The 17,943-nt window shown below is 35.5% G+C and overlaps 2 protein-coding genes across 4 annotated transcripts; one reads left to right on the top strand and one right to left on the bottom strand.

The window, feature by feature from the left end:
• Positions 1 to 7,401: 7,401 nt before the first annotated feature.
• On the bottom strand, positions 7,402 to 8,600 carry LOC132054440 (glycine-rich cell wall structural protein-like). Of its 3 annotated transcripts, XM_059446447.1 has the most exons (3): positions 8,042 to 8,599; positions 7,649 to 7,999; positions 7,402 to 7,615 (listed from the first exon to the last, which is right to left on the bottom strand). In XM_059446447.1, the coding sequence occupies exons 1-3, from the start codon at positions 8,469 to 8,471 to the stop codon at positions 7,563 to 7,565; spliced, it is 834 nt and encodes a 277-aa protein (XP_059302430.1). In that variant the 5' UTR covers positions 8,472 to 8,599; the 3' UTR covers positions 7,402 to 7,562. The 3 variants fall into 3 exon arrangements, with proteins under 3 accessions (XP_059302430.1, XP_059302431.1, XP_059302429.1); XM_059446448.1 differs by having other exon boundaries at positions 7,402 to 7,999; positions 8,144 to 8,600; XM_059446446.1 differs by having other exon boundaries at positions 7,402 to 7,999; positions 8,042 to 8,600.
• Positions 8,601 to 12,269: 3,669 nt separating this feature from the next.
• Positions 12,270 to 13,448, top strand: LOC132054441 (uncharacterized). Its single transcript, XM_059446449.1, has 3 exons — positions 12,270 to 12,662; positions 12,744 to 12,956; positions 13,193 to 13,448. Exons 1-3 carry the CDS (start codon positions 12,338 to 12,340, stop codon positions 13,228 to 13,230), a joined length of 576 nt encoding a protein of 191 aa, XP_059302432.1. The 5' UTR covers positions 12,270 to 12,337; the 3' UTR covers positions 13,231 to 13,448.
• Positions 13,449 to 17,943: the final 4,495 nt, after the last annotated feature.

Here is a 17,943-nt window from a genome sequence, read left to right on the forward strand (position 1 = left end):
GTTTGTCCGAATATGGAGTTTAAAAAATGAAGTGATCTTAAATTAAAAATGTGTTTAGTGCTTTAAATCTTGTAGCTTAACCTTGCCACGTGGAATATTGAAATTAGAAAACTTATAGAATATGGAAATAGACACTCTTTCCGGGACAAACCAAAACGAAAAGTACTTCATTCGTCTCAAATTATTTGTCGAGTTCAAGGCGCAATTGATTATTTTTTCATTATACCTCTTAGTAGAATTTTCACATTAATGAAAATAACACATAAATAGAGTAAACATTTAATGAAAAAAATTATAAATAAGAGTAAAATAAGTTAAATATCCCTTCTAATTAATACTTATTTCTTAAAATGCGCGTAAAACTAAAAAACGACAGTTAATTTGAGACAGGGCGAGTACAACACTAAAACGGAAGGAGTACTACAATAAATTAGTAATGTCTGACAGAGTTCTGAATTCCTTTACAGTAGTAAATTTAAGGGCTAAGTTGATTTAATTATTTTAATTGTGATGATTATTATTTTAATGGTTGCTTTAGAAAAAGGAATAGAGTGGGTCTCATTGTTGAATTTTGGGCACAAAGGCTTTCAATTGAAAATGTTTCTGTCAGTTGCCTAATGTGTGTCGAATATAAAATTGATTCTTTTCATTTATTGTTTTATTTTACTTTTCTTTAGTTTAAGAATATTTATCAATTGTTGTGTCCCTTTGCACGTGCTTTTTATTTCATTTTCGTTTTCGAACGGAGTACTGCTTTAACTAAAATTGGAAAGAAGTTCCAATTATACCTAATCTAATTTTTAGTTTAGATACAAATTTAAATGACACATGAGATGGTGTCGATTTGAGATTTTAATTCTCGAGGTTCCCATTGAGTTGGAGTGATCTGCATTTCTAACAGATAAAGCGGAGTCCCTTCGTTCCAATCTAAGTGATTTAGTTTGTCCGGACACGAAGTTTAAAAAATGAAGTGATCTTAAATTAAAAATGTGTTTAGTGCTTTAAATCTTGTAGCTTAAACTTGCCACGTAGAATATTGAAATTAGAAAACTTATAGAATATGGAAACAGACACTCTTTCCGGGACAAATCAAAACGAAAAGTACTCCATCCGTCTCAAATTATTTGTCGAGTTCAAGGCGCAATTAATTATTTTTTCATTATACCTCTTAGTAGAATTTTCACATTAATAAAAATAACACATAAATAGAGTAAACATTTAATGAAAAAATTATAAATAAGAGTAAAATTAGTTAAATATCCCTTCTAATTAATACTTATTTCTTAAAATGAGCGTAAAACCAAAAAACGACAGCTAATTTGAGATAGGGCGAGTAAAACACTAAATAGGAACGGAAGGAGTTATACAATAAATTAGTAATGTCTGACAGAGTCTTTGAATTCCTTTTACAGTACTAAATTTAAGGGCTAAGTTGATTTAATTATTTTAATTGTGATGATTATTATTTTAATGGTTGCTTTAGAAAAAGGAATAGAGCGGGTCTCATTGTTGAATTTTGGGTACAAAGGCTTTCAATTGAAAATGTTTCTGTCAGTTGCCTAATGTGTGTCGAATATAAAATTGATTCTTTTCATTTATTGTTTTATTTTACTTTTCTTTAATTTAAGAATATTTATCAATTGTTGTGTCCCTTTGCACGTGTTTTTTATTTCATTTTCGTTTTCGAACTGAGTACTGCTTTAACTAAAATTGGAAAGAAGTTCCAATTATACTTAATCTGATTTTTAGTTTAGATACAAATTTAAATGACACATGAGATGGTGTCGATTTGAGATTTTAATTCTCGACGTTCCCATTGAGTTGGAGCGATCTGCATTTCTAATAGATAAAGTGGAGTCCCAATAGACGTTGCGTAACAAAAAGTTTTTATAGAGAATTGTTTAAGTGCTTATAGTGTAACTAAGTTTTTTTATTTTTTAAATGAGATGATTACATAATTCAATATCGTACTAGAGCCCGTAGAAGTTTTAGGTTTGAAAAATTAAATTAGACTCGCACTTAGTATAATTGATTGCTTTCATAAATTTCTTGTCCAATGAAACATTAAAAGCTATGGAAATCATGAACGGTTCGTTTGGTACGAGGAATAGGGGATAATTTATCCCGAGTTTAAATTTGGGATGAGTTTATCCCACGTTTGATCAAGACAATTTTGAGATAACTAATTCTGAGATTAGTTATCCTGGAACTGTTGTGTTATTTTTGTTCACATTGAGGGTGGATAACTAGTTCCGAGATAACTTATTCCCCAAGCAAATGAAGAGAGATAAATCATTAGGCAGGGCTATATTAGAAACCACCTTTAAGTAGAGGATTGTTAGAGGTAGTAATACAGAAAGTCACCCAACTATAGGTAATGATCTCTCAAGGTCATGTTTCTTTGTTTTGTAACAACAAGGTCACCCAACTTTTCCTATATCACATCAAAAGTCACCCAATAAATATTTGGCCAATAAAATATGACATGGCATTTAATTTAGCCCACATGGACTTTTGTTTTTCTCAGTCCACGTGACAAAAAGATCCGACCCGACCCAACCCGACCCAACCCAACCCAAACCCAAATTAACCCTTAACGCTATTCTTCAATCAGTTTTTTTTTTTTTTTGTTCAATCATTTTTTTTTTTTTGAAGAAATTAGTTAGCTGCAGTTGGTTTTGCTTATTAGTACCTATGAAGAGAATAGTTGCAAACTGCCTGTTATTTTGTTATGGAAGGTATATGAGAAACCTTGTTTTGTTACTGGTATCTTTGTTTATATCTTAGTATATCCTTATTTTGTTATGTCGTTAAAAAAATCCTTATGAACTTCACCTGAGAGAAGGAAAAAGAACACGACGCGATTTTTATAAAATGATGGGCTAATTTTTTCAGAGAGAGAAAAACTCTATTTTAATTAAGAGAGAATATAGGGTTACTAAGAGTTAATTTGGGTTTGGGTCGGGTGGGGTCTTTTTTCCAAGTGGACTGAGAAAAAAAAATCCACGTGGACTAAATTAAACGTCATGTCATATTTATTGGTCAAATATTATTGGGTGACTTTTGATGTGATATAGGGAAAGTTGGGTGATCTTATTGTTACAAAAACAAAGAAATGTGACCTTGAGAGATTATTACCCATAGTTGAGTGACCTTCTGTATTACTACCTCAGGATTGTTAGGCCTCATTTGTTTGCACTTAATGGAGGTTTAGTCCCAAGATAACTTATTCCCCAACCAAACGAAGAGAGATAAATCATTAGGCAGGGCTTTATTAGACACCACCTTTAAGTAGAGGATTGTTAGGTCTCATTTGTTTGCATTTAGGGCCTGTTTGGAAAGCCACCTGGTAATTGGAATTGGTGTAATTACTAGGGTAGTAATTACACAGCCTAGTAATTACACAGTAGTGTAATTACAATGACCTATTTGTTTGTCATAACGTAATTATAGTGTAATTACAAGCGTGCTGTTTGGTTGCACAAGTGTAATTACACAGTTAGTTTAATTTAAAAATAAAATTTAATTATAAAAATTTAAAATTAATATTTAAAAAATATTTGCCTTTATAAATGATATTAAGTTAGTTATTTAATAACACATTGTTTCTTGAAAATATATTAATTAATAATCATATATTTGTAACTAATATTGTAAAAAATAATTGATTTATAATTTTCAAATTAATAATATTTAAATTTAATTAATTATAAAACTTAAAAGAAGACTCTTTTAGCTAGAACGTCATGGATTGGATGTTTGACAAAAAAATAATATTAATAAATATAATGCCATAACATTATTCAAATGTTTGACACAAAAAAATCTATCAAATGTAAGTGAAAAATAAACAACATGCAATGTGAAAGCAAATAACTTAAAATTGGAAATATAACCTAAATTCAAAATCCAAAAAAAAAGTTCAACATAATACTCTTATGTCAAATTCCAACATTATATAAGTAAGTTCCAACATAACTTAAGTAAATAATTCAAAAGAAAGGAAAAATATAAGTCTATAACCTCATTCACAATGAAATTCTACTTTAATAACGTCACTCGTTATATGTCAAGTTTGTTAATGACTCATTCTTTCCAATATTAAGAGGTGTCGTTTTGAAAATTTAGAATAATAACACGGTTATGCTAAATGAATAAAATAAAATAAATACGAGCAATTACATGGATCACAAGAAGTAAAGGTTAGGAATGAGAAGAAAGGAAATGAAAAATAAATAATATAAAAAGAAAAATACATTTTAAAAAATAAAAATAATTAAAAAGTAAAAATTAAAAATAAAATAAAATAATAGAAATAAAAAAATAAATTAAAGATCAAAAGAAGTTAAAATAATAGAAACAAAAATAAATTAAAAATAAAAAGAAATTAAAGTAAAAAAATAAACAAACTAAAAAGCAACCCTGTAATTACACCCAATTCTCGGCCCCCCCCTCCCCCCCCCCCCCCTCTTGAGAATTGGAGAGTGTAATTTACACCCAATTTTCACCTAACTGTGTAATTACTTGGTCAAACAAACATGTCAAACTATGTAATTACACTCAATTCCAATTACCTGGGTGGCTTTCCAAACAGGCCCTTAATGGAAATCTAATAATTCATAGCCTAGGCCATTAAGTGTACTTGTTTACATAAAGATTTAAGCATTTGTTTGGTCAGAAAAGATCTTAATCATTAAGAAGTATTTCTGTGTGGATAATTTTCACCGCCACTCTATCCACAATCACCAGCTACCACCACTAACTACCTATGTCATCACAACAACAATCGCCATTGTCAACCACCACTACCGTCTCTAACCACCAGCCACCACCACCAACCACATCTGTCATCACATCTACTACTGCAACCACCGCTGCTGTCAACCATTATTTTCAGGCGCTACCACACCTACCACCTTCACCATTATAATTATATCCATTGTCGCTGTCGTCGGCGTCATCACCGCTGCCGCCACCTCTGCCACAATTGCGGTCAATCCCTACTATCAACCACCTCCACCATCACAACTATCATTGCCGCCAACTACCATCGAACACATCGTCAACCATCCGCCACCTCCACCACCATTAAGATCGCCAACTACTAATTAATTACATCAAACAAATTCCACTATCACAACTAGCTCCGCCGCCAACTACCACCAAACACATCGTCAATCACCACACATTTTTCAACCACCTCCACTACCATTAACACCGCCAACTACTAACATCAATAAACTCCACCATCCAGAGGCGAGGCACGATTTGAAGCTTATGGGTTCAGGGTTCTAGTTCTTTAAAATTACTGGGTTCTAAATTAACAATTTGTACATATTCAATGAATTTCTTAAGACAAATATAAAGTTTGGACCAAAGCTTACTAGGTCGGCCGAACCTGTAAGCTATACATTGGCTCTGCCCCTGCCACCATCACCACTACCAACCGCTACTATTCCGACAGTCACTACAACACCAACCACCTCCACCATCACAATTATCACCACCACTATTACTAACCACTAGCACCAACCGTCACCACCACCAGCAGCACTACAAACCATCTCCACTATCACTAACAAACATAAAATTTTGTCTTTTTTTAATCAAATAATGGTTCTATTTTATTATATTTATATTTTTTCTAATACTTAATTACTTTTTTATTTGAATTGTATATTTATTATGTTTAAAAACAAATAAATTATGCACATTCAGATTGTTAAAGAACAAATAGTCATAATCATTCAGTATTAAGATGTAGATACAAAATTTTAATCATTCAGATTCAGTCGTCTTAATCTTAATGAAAACAAATGCGACCTTACTCTTTGTAACGTTTTAAAAAAACTATCGTTACTGTGGATATCAATCAAATCAATTCAGCCAGGCTTGTATGAGGAGCAGAAAGTCATTACTAAGAGTAAGTAATGCTTTATACTTTCGTTTAAGGAGATCACCGTTAGTTTTTGCCTCTTGGTTTTAAATAATGAATTATTTAGGTCATAAGTTCGAAATATTTAATTTTTCTTGGCATGTATAATCGGAGTACTGATGACTCATGAGATAAATCTTTTGGTAATATAATTATGATATTCATTATAATTGTTATATAATTATGATTAAGTACTACACCTATTAATTGCGTGGCACATAAATATGCTCACTGGAAGTTAATAGATTTGCTCCTACTAGAGCCAACAAAACCCCATTACAATAGTAATAATAATAAAAAATAAAAATAAAAACAGCTTGGGAACTGCGAATTAGGCTGGCAGAGAACTTGGGGGCTTCTCCTGATTTGGACTAGTAAAGAAAAAGAATTGAATTGAGACGAACGAAATGTTAATACTGATATTGAATTACAGTCCACAAAAGAAAATTTACTCAGCCATTTTTTTAGATTTTCCTTCTCTCATGCATTTCTTAATGCAGCAACACTGATTTTGACCCTAGATTTTTCTTGCACATCAAGCAAGGATACATGCTGTCAATCTTTCACCTTCATGTATTTGACGAGTGCAATACGCGCATGATAAAACTTAACATTGCATGGATCATGTATATAGTTTCCTATGCCTTAATTTATGTGGTGGTACGTATTTAATCAACGAAATTTATTGTTAACAAGTCATAAAAAGTTATGTGACTGTAAATTATCTCATTAAAAGTAAAATAAAAATCTAAAGTTAAATTATTTTTAAATACAGAAGTATGACATTCTTTTTATAACAAATTAAAATGGGAGAGGGAGTAAGGAGTCGTTTGGACATGGTTTCAAACCATGATTTGAAATCATGTTTGGACATGTAATTTGGATATCTTAAGTTGTATTTTCTCTTATAGACATAAAAACCCCATAAGTTATGAAAACTATCAAAACATTCCCAATTCTTATACAATCTTACCAATGAGCAAGGCATAGTTCATAACAAAATTAATACGCTACTAGAAGGCCTTTCTAAAAAAAATACAACATCAATTGATCAAACTTTAGTTCAATGAAAACGAAAATTTAACATGAATAGTAATGTAACTACTCTTTAATATAATTCTCCCACATGGTAGACATAAATAAAGGTTGGTGGAAGTTAATGATGTTGGTAAATGGTTGGAGGAAGTAATTGTTAAAAATATTTACCAACTTATGAGTCTTTTTTTATAAAATTTAAATTTATGGGTCAAAGTTTTATATTTAAAATTTTTGAAACCATGGTTTCAAACCTTAGATCATACCTTTTTGAATTATTTGGGGTTTCAAACCATGGTTTCATGATTTGAAGCATTTAAAATGAGATAAATGCTTCTACACCATTTTTTCGTATTTCAAACCATAATTTCAAACTGCATGTCCAAACGCATACTAAACATTTGCATGAAAGATGCTAAGGAATTGGCGAATAGGTCAAGACGTACGATTTCATTTCATTGATAACTTGTGAATAACAAATGCTACTCCTACATAACACACATGGGAATTAATGATAACAACAATCTTTTTCTTGAAAATTTGCAAGTCCAATCCTACATGTTTTGAATTCATGCAACTGAAGAGTTTAACATTAGTGATGTCCACCAATTATTCCACCTCCAAAACCACCTCCGACTATTCCACCTCCAAATCCACCAACTTTCCCAAAGCCTCCACCAACTCCTCCCCCAATGCCGCCACCTTTGCCAAAACCGCCTCCAATGCCACCACCTTTACCGAATCCTCCTCCAACACCACCACCAACTCCTCCTCCTGCACCGCCACCAATGCCACCACCTTTGCCAATGCCACCTCCGATGACATCACCCTTACCAAATCCTCCTCCAGGACCACCACCAACTCCTCCTCCTGCACCGACACCATATCCTCCACCAATGCCACCACCTTTGCCAATACCATCTCCCATACCACCACCCTTACCAAATCCTCCGCCTACGCCACCAATGCTCCCACCTTTGCTAATGCAATCTCCATCCCTTTTATATCCTCCTCCACCAATGCCACCACCTTTTCCAAATCCTCCTCCAACGCCGTTACCAACGCCACCACCTTTTCCAAATCCGCGTCCTATGCCGCCATCCTTTCCAAATCCTCCTCCAATGCCTCCACCCTTTCCAAATCCTCCTCCAACGCCGCTACCAATGCCATAACCTTTTCCAAATCCGCCTCCTATGCCGCCATCCTTTCCAAATCCTCCTCCAATGCCGCCACCCTTTCCAAATCCTCCTCCAACACCACCACCAACTCCGCCTCCTTTGCCAAACACACCGCTGACTCCTCCACCCTTACCAATGCCTCCACCTATTCCAACCCCACTACCGTACCCTCCACCAAATCCTGCTCCAAATCCACCTCCCTTACCCATCCAGAAAAACTTTTCATCCTCATTTTTCAAATCTCTAGCAAGAACCAAACTTCCCCCTAGGACATGAAACCAAACTAATGCTAACACTCCTATCCTCACTCCCTGGCCTATCATCTTCAAGGGATTCACGTGAAGTTACGTGACTTTTTTTCTACAGTATTTTCTTATCACTGCCTTATGCAAATGGATTAAGAGCAAAAGGGGTTTATATACTTGTATTTTAGTGGGGTACTTCACATTCTTGCTGTCGCGTTGGTGCGCTTTAAGTATATAGCTTCAACTACTACCCGTTAGCCGCATTCACAACTGTAGATGCCAAAAATAATTATGCAACTTGTTCTCTTTAATTGGTGGCTGTTTTATTCTTTTAACATTAAAAAGAACACTTCCTAGTTCAAACCTAATTTGCATGTGATCCTCCCCCACTTTTTTGTATGGCTAGGTCGCGGAAAAGGTTTTGTTTCTCAGTGTTGAGTTTTTTTATGCAAGTATAAAAAAATTGTAAAAATCTATCACGTAACTACGAGTAAATCCATATGATAAATTAATCAATAACTTGGTGAAAATGGTTCTCTCCGTCCCAATTTATATGGCATCTTTCGGATTATGAGAGTCAATCGAGTTTTTCTTTGACCGCAATCTTCTTATATGTTTTTCATTTAAATATTTTAGATTATCAATTATTGTGGCTTATAGTGCTACCTTTTATGTAGTTTCCAATAAGCAACTTTTTATTTCAAAAAACTTGAAGATTTTCATGTCAGGATTCACTGTCAAATTAAAAAGTTTGACTCTAGAAATTTAAAAGGTGCCAATATAAAATTGGGATAGAGGGAGGAATTAGCTAGTCTACTCTCATTAATATAATTAAACAACAATTTTGCTGTAAAAAATGTCTACATTGTTAAATAGTAGTACTAAATAAATAATAAAATACTACTAGTAGTACGTATAGTATTTAAATCTTTTTGTGTTTTGGTCCATGGAAATCAATGTCTCGTGGGACAAAGTAGTTTTATTCGCCTGCCAATTTCTGCATAATGTTATAGAAGTGCCGTTCTTTCGGTTTACAATTTACAACAGTATCCACTTTTTTGTTGTTGCTATATACTTATATAGTAGAACTAGCCAGCTATTTTACAACACATTGCAGGATTAGTGAACTGGATAACAATAAATTTGTTCCATTTGGATCTCTCGTCGCACCGTAAGAATTTATTTCAGCAGTGGTGGCTTCTGAATAACCGATCAAGTTAAGAACACTCTCTGATCAAAGAGCATTTATATTTGTAGTTACATTTTAATTGAACAATAATTTTACGCTATTAAAAGTGCTATTATTAGCTAACGCTATTAAAAGTGCTTTTATTAGCTATACTTTCAGTAACATTTATTTGGACAATGATAACTTTGTCTTTTCCATAAGTGCTAATAAATATTCAACGGGCCTAGACTTGGAGAGTAACCTCTTCATTCTTGCTTTATAATTAATCATGATCCAAATTATATTGTCTCACACCCCTCCTTTTAGTATTGCATATAAGAGAAATTTTCAAACATTTAAAAGGCTTCATAGAATCATAATCGAACAAATTAGCAAGCTATATATTGTCCTCTATTTTTTAAAAAAGTTTTTTTTCCCACATAGTCATATTCATGTCCCTCTTTTTGTCATTACTTTATTCAATTGTGTTTGAAGTTCATATATATTTAAAAGGCATTTACTTACCAAAATTTCGCCCATATTAATTTCTCGAGATGGAGACATAATTTTATTTGAATGACAAGACTACTGTTGGCGCAATGGGGGCTGAAATTTACTTCTGCTGGCCTAAATTGCCGGGAGTTGAAATTTACTCTCTACATATATAATTTTATAAGTAGTATTTATTTGAGTACCTAATATAGATACTAGACAAATGTATAGAATATAGTTAATAAAGATCCTTTGAATTTCTGATGCTAATAAAGAAACATGAGTTAATTTCATTGATGGTCACTCAATTTTCATTTTTATTGTATTAAAACTATTAAAGTATTTTTTGTAGCGAAAAAATATTTAACTTTGCCTAAGTAGCACAAAAGGTCATCAAAGAATTATTTTTTTTTTAACCAAAACGTCACTCAACTTTACCTAAGTATTACAAAAAGTCATGACTAGGAGAAAATAAAAGAGATATTTTATATGATTCTTAGGAAAAATTAAACGGCCATTTGTAAAATATATATATATATATATATATATAGTGACTTTCTGTGATACTTATGCAAAGTTCAGTAACTTTTTTGATACAAAAAATAGTTTAATGACTTTCTGTGATACTTGTGCAAATTTGAGTGATTTTTTCTCAAAAATTAGTTTAGTATCTTTAGTGCAATAAAATTAAAAGTTAATGACCATCCGCGAAATTATCCTTAAAAAAGTAGACAGAATCACCATTTTTTCTAAAACCAAGAAGAAAAAGCAAATTGTTTGAAAAGGTTTCACTTTGCTGTGGCTTTGTTAACTTCTTTGATGTGTTAGAAAGTACTGTACAATGAATGGAGGTAAAAGGTAAGAATCAAGAGCCTCTTGGTACAAAAATATGTACAATTTTAATGGATTTATTCTACCAATTAACTTTTATGAGAAACGATACATGCAATACATACCTAAATACCAGAAAATCGTTAATTTCCTACTACAAATGTTCAGTCGCAATTCTGATCACTACTTTTCGGACTACAGTAAACGGAAAATTGCAATTGATGTTTTTCTATTATTTTTTTTAATCCGACTACAGTTGTGAATGTAGTGGTCGTAAAATTTGGCGGAAAATTTTGCAAAAAAGAAGCTAATAGAGGATACCTAGGGGTATTTATGTAATATGTAAATATTCTTCATATATATATATATGAGGTCATGGCACCCGTAGAGGGTGAGCAGTATTGTTGTTTCACATGGTATCAAGAGCCACGTTACTCTAGGGTTTAATAATTTTTTTTTTCTCTTCTTTCCGCAGCCCTAGCCTATTGCTTCTGCACAGTTTCATGGCCTCTACTGGAATTCCTTCTTCCACGGTCTCAACCAATATTGAGTCTGTCTTGTCCACGCCTCTTTCTTCACCTTTGTCGTCGGTGACGCTGCCTGTTCATGGCGCCACCATGTCGCTGCCCTTTACAATTGGCAGCCCTCGTGTCTCCTCGTTTCCTATGCAACAAGGTAACGGAGAGCAATCCTCGACAACTCTTACGTGGACTCCAACACGGTCTGTGGCTCCTTCTCCTCTCTTCCAGACCAGCCATTTTGAGCGTGGTCATTCTTATGGGGGTTCGACGTTCGCTGGTCATCCAGGACTCGTATCCCAGCCACACACGCCTTCTGGTTTTGGCGGACCCCCTGGTTTTCATCCTCATCGACCGTCTCTTGCCTCTCTCGCTGCTAGTCTAGAGCCATCTAAATTTAATGTCAAGAATTTTGTTACTACTATTCTCAATGTTGTTGAGGATTATTTACCATGGCGTACTCAATTTGAATCGTTTCTGATTGCTCATGGTCTGCTTGGCATGGTTGATGGTTCCATTCTGAAGCCTCCACTTTATATATTGGATGCTCCTCATCATGAGATTGGCAATACTGATTATCATCATTGGATACGCATTGATCAAATTGTGCGTGTGTGTCTGTTTGCTACATTGTCTAAAGAGACTTTAGTTGATGTACATGATATTAAACATTCGATAGGGATTTGGGAGAGATTACAGTCTCGTTTTATGAATGCAAGTATGGCTCGGTCTATGGAGTTGAAACGTATGTTGTCTCATGTCGAGAAAGGCGAGACTCAATCTATGGAGGCGTATCTTCGTCAGATTAAACTGATAGTCGATTCTCTTCGCTATCAATTCTCCGTGTCGAATAAAGACTTAATTGAATACACCGTATTGGGTCTTGGTGAGGATTATGAATCCTTCATTACTGGCGTTACTCATTTTTCGGGGCGATGTCCTTTGATGAGCTGCGTTCTATGCTACTAGTTCAAGAACAACGGGTGATTTTCAAGAAGAACAGGGAACATGGGCTAGTGACTCATCAAGCGTTTGCTGCCAGTACTTCGTCTGGTCATACCAACACTAACTTCTCTACTTCTAATAACCATCCGCAGCAAAAACAATACCATAAAAATAATGGTAAGGGCCGAGGAGGTTGGCGTGGCGGCCGTGGAGGCCGTGGGCGCGGTCGCGGTCACAGTGGCCAGCAACACGGACAGCAGCAAGGGGGTGTCTCAGGGCCACAGCAAAATGCACACACTCAGAACACTCAAGGAGGTATGGCAGTTTGTAATTCAGATTTAGCATCTAAAAGTATTATGGCCCTTGCTTCCTGTGGTACTAACCATATCTTTGCAGGCAACTCTAATGTTGAGGGGGTGTTTGGGACTAATACTCCTCCTGTAGTTTGTCAAATATGCTATCATCCAGGTCACTCAGCAATTTCTTGTCCATCCCGTTATGCTCAGACGTCGTCTACGTCAGCTTTTGCTGCACTTCCTACGGGCGAGAATGAGACCACTACTTGGTTTCCTGATTCCGGAGCATCCTCCCACATGACACATGATCAAGGTATTCTAACGAATAAATCTCTTTACTCTGGCCAAGTTCAAGTTCAGGTTGCAAATGGTACTAAAGTCCCTATTAAAAATATTGGTGATGCCTCATTAACCTCCAACAATAAGTCTTTGAAGTTAAACTCGGTTTATCATGTTCCACAACTTAAATTTAATTTAATGTCGGTTCAAAAATTGTGCAAAGATAATAATTGTACTGTGAGTTTTGACGAGAATCATGTTTTTGTAAAGGACAACCACTCGGGGGAGGTGCTACTCAAGGCTACTAGTCAGGGGAGTGTATACCCGATCACCATCACCAATCGTTCTACTCCGCCAATAGCTCTTTTGACAACCTCCATTCCTGGTCCAACCTGGCATCGTCGACTTGGTCACTGTGGAGATAGAGTTCTAGACACACTTAGAAAAAATAAGGCTATTGTTTGTTCAACTAGTTTTATTCATGACTGTGATTCATGTCGTTTGGGAAAATCTCATCGCCTTCCGTTTAAAGATGTCATTCATTCGTGTGATAAACCTTTGCAAATTGTTCATTCTGATTTATGGCAATCTACTATTTCCTCAAATCTTGGATACTGATATTATGTTTGTTTTGTGGATGATTATTCTCGCTACTCTTGGATTTATCCTTTAAAAAAGAAAATCGTATGTTTATCAAAATTTTATTTTCTTTCAAAAGTTAGTTGAGAATTTATTTGATACAAAAATAAAACATTTTCAAAGTGATGGAGGGCGTGAGTTTGATAATGGTCCTTTAATTAACCATTTTTTACATAATGGTATTTCTTTTCGAAAATCATGCCCGGACACCCAGGCACAAAATGGGGTAGCCGAACGAAAGCATCGACATATCATTGAGTTGGCCCGAACAATGCTCATTGCAGCCTCACTACCGCTCAATTATGGGTCGATCTTGTTTATACGGCCACTTATATAATTAATCGATTGCCAACTCCAGTTTTGCATGGTGTATCACCTTATGAGAAATTATTTAAACGGGTTCCAGATTATAATTTCTTACGAGTCTTTGGAAGTCAGTGTTTTCCTAATTTTCCTGCAAAACCATCAAACAAGTTAGCTCCTAGGTCCGTGTCATGTGTTTTCATTGGCTATGCTCCCGGTTATAAGGGTTATAGGTGTTTGGATCCAATTACGGGCCGGGTATATGTGAGTCGGGATGTCGGATTTCATGAGTCCGTCTATCCATATCGAACTTTAGTGTCGAGTCAACCATCCACAGTCATTGGGACTAGTGATTCGGACCCTTCACTTTTATCCTTCTCCCAATCCCCGACTAATGTGGCTCACACCATTCCCTTAGGTGACCGTTCTGTTTCAGCCCACACCCGTCTGTCTGACCCATCCCGTGTTCCCCTTCTTCGTCCAGCTCATCTCGTGGTCCTCTTAGTCCACAACCGAGTTCTACTCCATTCCAGCAGCCACCTACACAATCCCCTCTTGAGTTGTCACATTCCAGTCCACCTATGCACCCCAGTCCACGAGTCCCACCTAGCCCATACCTTGCTGGGTCGTCTTCCCCACTTGCATCTTCTTCTGAGCCCCAAATTCCGCACCACATTTGTGCTTCTTCTGATAACGTGGTCCAACAGAATGTCGCTCCTCCTTTGGGTGGCATCTTTGTTCCACCGTCTTCTACCAATGTTCATGGAATGCGGACCCGAGCTAAAGATGGTATTTTTAAACCAAATACTGTATTAAATCTCAACACTATTGAGTATGAAAAAGAACCGAGTTGTTTCTCACAAGCTAATAAGATGCCAAAGTGGCGCCAAGCCATGGCCGAGGAGTTTAATGCAATGCTCACTAATCATACTTGGGACTTAGTACCATTTAATTCTGATAACAACTTGGTTAGTACAAAATGGGTTTATACGCTAAAATGCGATGAACATGGTAATGTGGTTCGGCCTAAGGCTCGTCTGGTTGCTCGTGGAATGCATCAACAAGCTGGTGTAGATTACACTGAGACTTTTAGCCCTGTTGTGAAATCAACTACTGTTCGGTTGGTTTTAACTCTTGCTATTTCTTTTGGTTGGAGTATTCGGCAACTAGATGTTAAGAATGCCTTCTTACATGGGACACTGTTAGAGGAAGTGTATATGGAACAACCTAAGGGGTTTGTTCATCCTGATTTTCCGAATCATGTTTGTCGTCTCCGAAAGTCTATCTATGGTCTTAAACAAGCTCCACGAGCTTGGTATCATCGGTTTAGCAGTTTCTTGTTGCAGCAGGGCTTCTTTTGTGCACAATCCGATAATTCTCTCTTTATTTTTCGTAAGGGCAAATTCATTGTTTATCTTCTTTTATATGTTGATGATATCATTCTTACTGGCAATTCTACTCCTTTAATTACCAAGTTCATTTCCGTTTTGGCCAACGAGTTTGCTATGAAAGATTTGGGGAATTTGCATTTCTTCCTTGGGGTGCAAGCTGTGCGTACGTCTAATGGCTTATTTTTATGCCAACACAAGTATGTTAAGGATCTTCTTCGTAAGTTCAACCTTCATACAGCTAAGCCGGTACGCACTCCTCTTCCCAGTCGTACTACTTTGTCTCTCACTGATGGTGAGTTATTGTCTGATCCTAGTGAGTACCGTAGTATGGTAGGGGCCTTGCAATACTTGACCATGACTAGACCTGATATTACATATGCTGTACACTTGGTTTCTCAGTTTATGCATGCTCCTCGTACATCTCACTTGTTGGCTGTTAAGCGTGTCTACAGGTACTTGGTTGGTACAGCAGATTTTGGTTTGTGGTTACGTCCTTGCAGGCAAGCTTCAATTATGTTAGCTTACTCAGATGCAGATTGGGCTGGCTGTCCCGATAGTTGCAGGTCTACCACGGGTTATGCGATCTTTTTTGGGGACAGCCTCATTTCTTGGCGCGCGAAGAAACAACCCACGGTGTCCAAGTCGTCCACCGAGGCAGAGTACCGGGCAGTTGCATACACGGTACAAGACACTCTTTGGATCCGTTCTCTGTTAGCAGAGTTGGGGTTGATGATACGTTCTCCTGTTAGACTTTATTGTGATAATGTTTCAGCGACGTACTTAGCAGTGAATCCAGTTCAACATGATCGAAGTAAGCATATTCGCATTGATTATCATTTTGTACGAGAGCGTGTTGCTCATGGTGACTTGGTAGTTCGCTATGTCCCAACTCAGCACCAGTTGGCTGATATTTTCACGAAGCCCTTATCCGGTCAACGCTTTGAATATTTACAATCCAACCTGCGCGTGGTTTCCCCTGCACAGTTTGAGGGGGTGTAATAGAGGATACCTAGGGGTATTTATGTAATATGTAAATATTCTTCATATATATATATATGAGGTCATGGCACCCGTAGAGGGTGAGCAGTATTGTTGTTTCACAGAAGCCAACAAAAGAGTTTGTTCTTATTTACTGCGAATATATAAAGAGTAAAACCACAAATGGATTAAAATAGTGCAAATTACACCAATTTTACTTTAAGATATATTGTTATTTCAACTTTTTGTTACACACGGTTGGTGGAACATAAAAAGCCACTTGATCCAATTAATGTAAGAAAAAATAATTCTCCCCTATATTCCTCATACTCAATGGCTAATGAGCTAAGCGTTCGGCTGGCTGAGCCAAAGAGATGCTCTAATTATTGCTGCTTTTAAAAGTTTCTTAAATAATTTTACACGCCGTAATGCAGTAAATCGTCTATTTCATATTGAATATTGAATATAAGTCATCTGAAAATCAATTTTCTAGACGACAATCTAGCTGTACATAATCCTACGCTGTCATAAAAGAATACTTTTCTTTTTTTTATTCGTAAATAAAGTAGCACAAGCTTTTGACCCTCTAATTCTCCAATTCAACATTGAACCAACATAAACTTCAAAAGACGAACTTATGTAACGTTCCCAAGTGAAATCTAAGAGAAATCAATTGTTTTCAACTCGTTTCTTCGATATCCAAATCACTATTTTAAATATATACTGTGAGTAATATATGCTTACCTGGGCAATGATACAATTTTTTTATTGTTCACCAAAATTCGTATCTAATATTAAAAACTACTCGTAATAAATATCTATTAAAGTTTAAAAGGATTATATTATCACAAATGTTACATTGGAACAAATATTATAAGTTCTAATTTTAATTAACAGACGTATACAATGGAGACATATCATAAGATGTAAAAATAGGAAAGCATCAAAGTTCGGTAACCTCTCCATTAATTATTCCTAGTGAAATTTGAAAAATACCTATAACAAATTAAGAAGTACAAACTTATATATAAACTATGACCACTTTCAAGATACAGCCTTCTTAATTCAAAAGTAAAGATTCACTGGCTTAGCAGCTCATGAATAACGTGATCATTAATCTTGACCCTTCATGCCATGTGATATTGCCGCTACCACTGATTTTTTTTTTCTTTAATTCTCGAGTCAATTATTTGTTTTATTACTTTGTGTTTGAATTAGAGAAGCAAAAAATGGAATTTTTGCATATTGTTTGTGTACTGAAAAGAAATTGAGTAACTAAAAACCTGGGTGAAATCACAATGTCGTTCATTCCATTTCCTTGTTACCAGTATGAGCGAGGTGTAATAAAATCAAAAGCTTAAAGGAACTTCAACACAGTGTGTTTGAGTTTTACTTTTAAAAGTTTAAACTCCAAATTCTGTGACATTGCGCCGGTGTTACACTTATAAATATTCAAACTCCAAAAAAAAAGTGTTGGAGTTTCATATTGTGTTAAAGAGTAACTTTAGATTAGTTTAGTACAATCTTCATTCTCCTATCTTTTGAAATTGTTCACAAGTTTTGCCGGATCGACAAAACTTGCATGTGGTCAACTGTACACAAGTTATGACGAACTAACATGACTTTGAACTATCTTCTTTCTACCTATCTTGTTAAATTACTTGACAACACTTGTATATGTTTTACAAAGAACATCTTGACGTCAACGGC

This window comes from Lycium ferocissimum, chromosome 4 (genome assembly GCF_029784015.1).
Source record: "Lycium ferocissimum isolate CSIRO_LF1 chromosome 4, AGI_CSIRO_Lferr_CH_V1, whole genome shotgun sequence".
Taxonomy (NCBI): Eukaryota; Viridiplantae; Streptophyta; class Magnoliopsida; order Solanales; family Solanaceae; genus Lycium; species Lycium ferocissimum.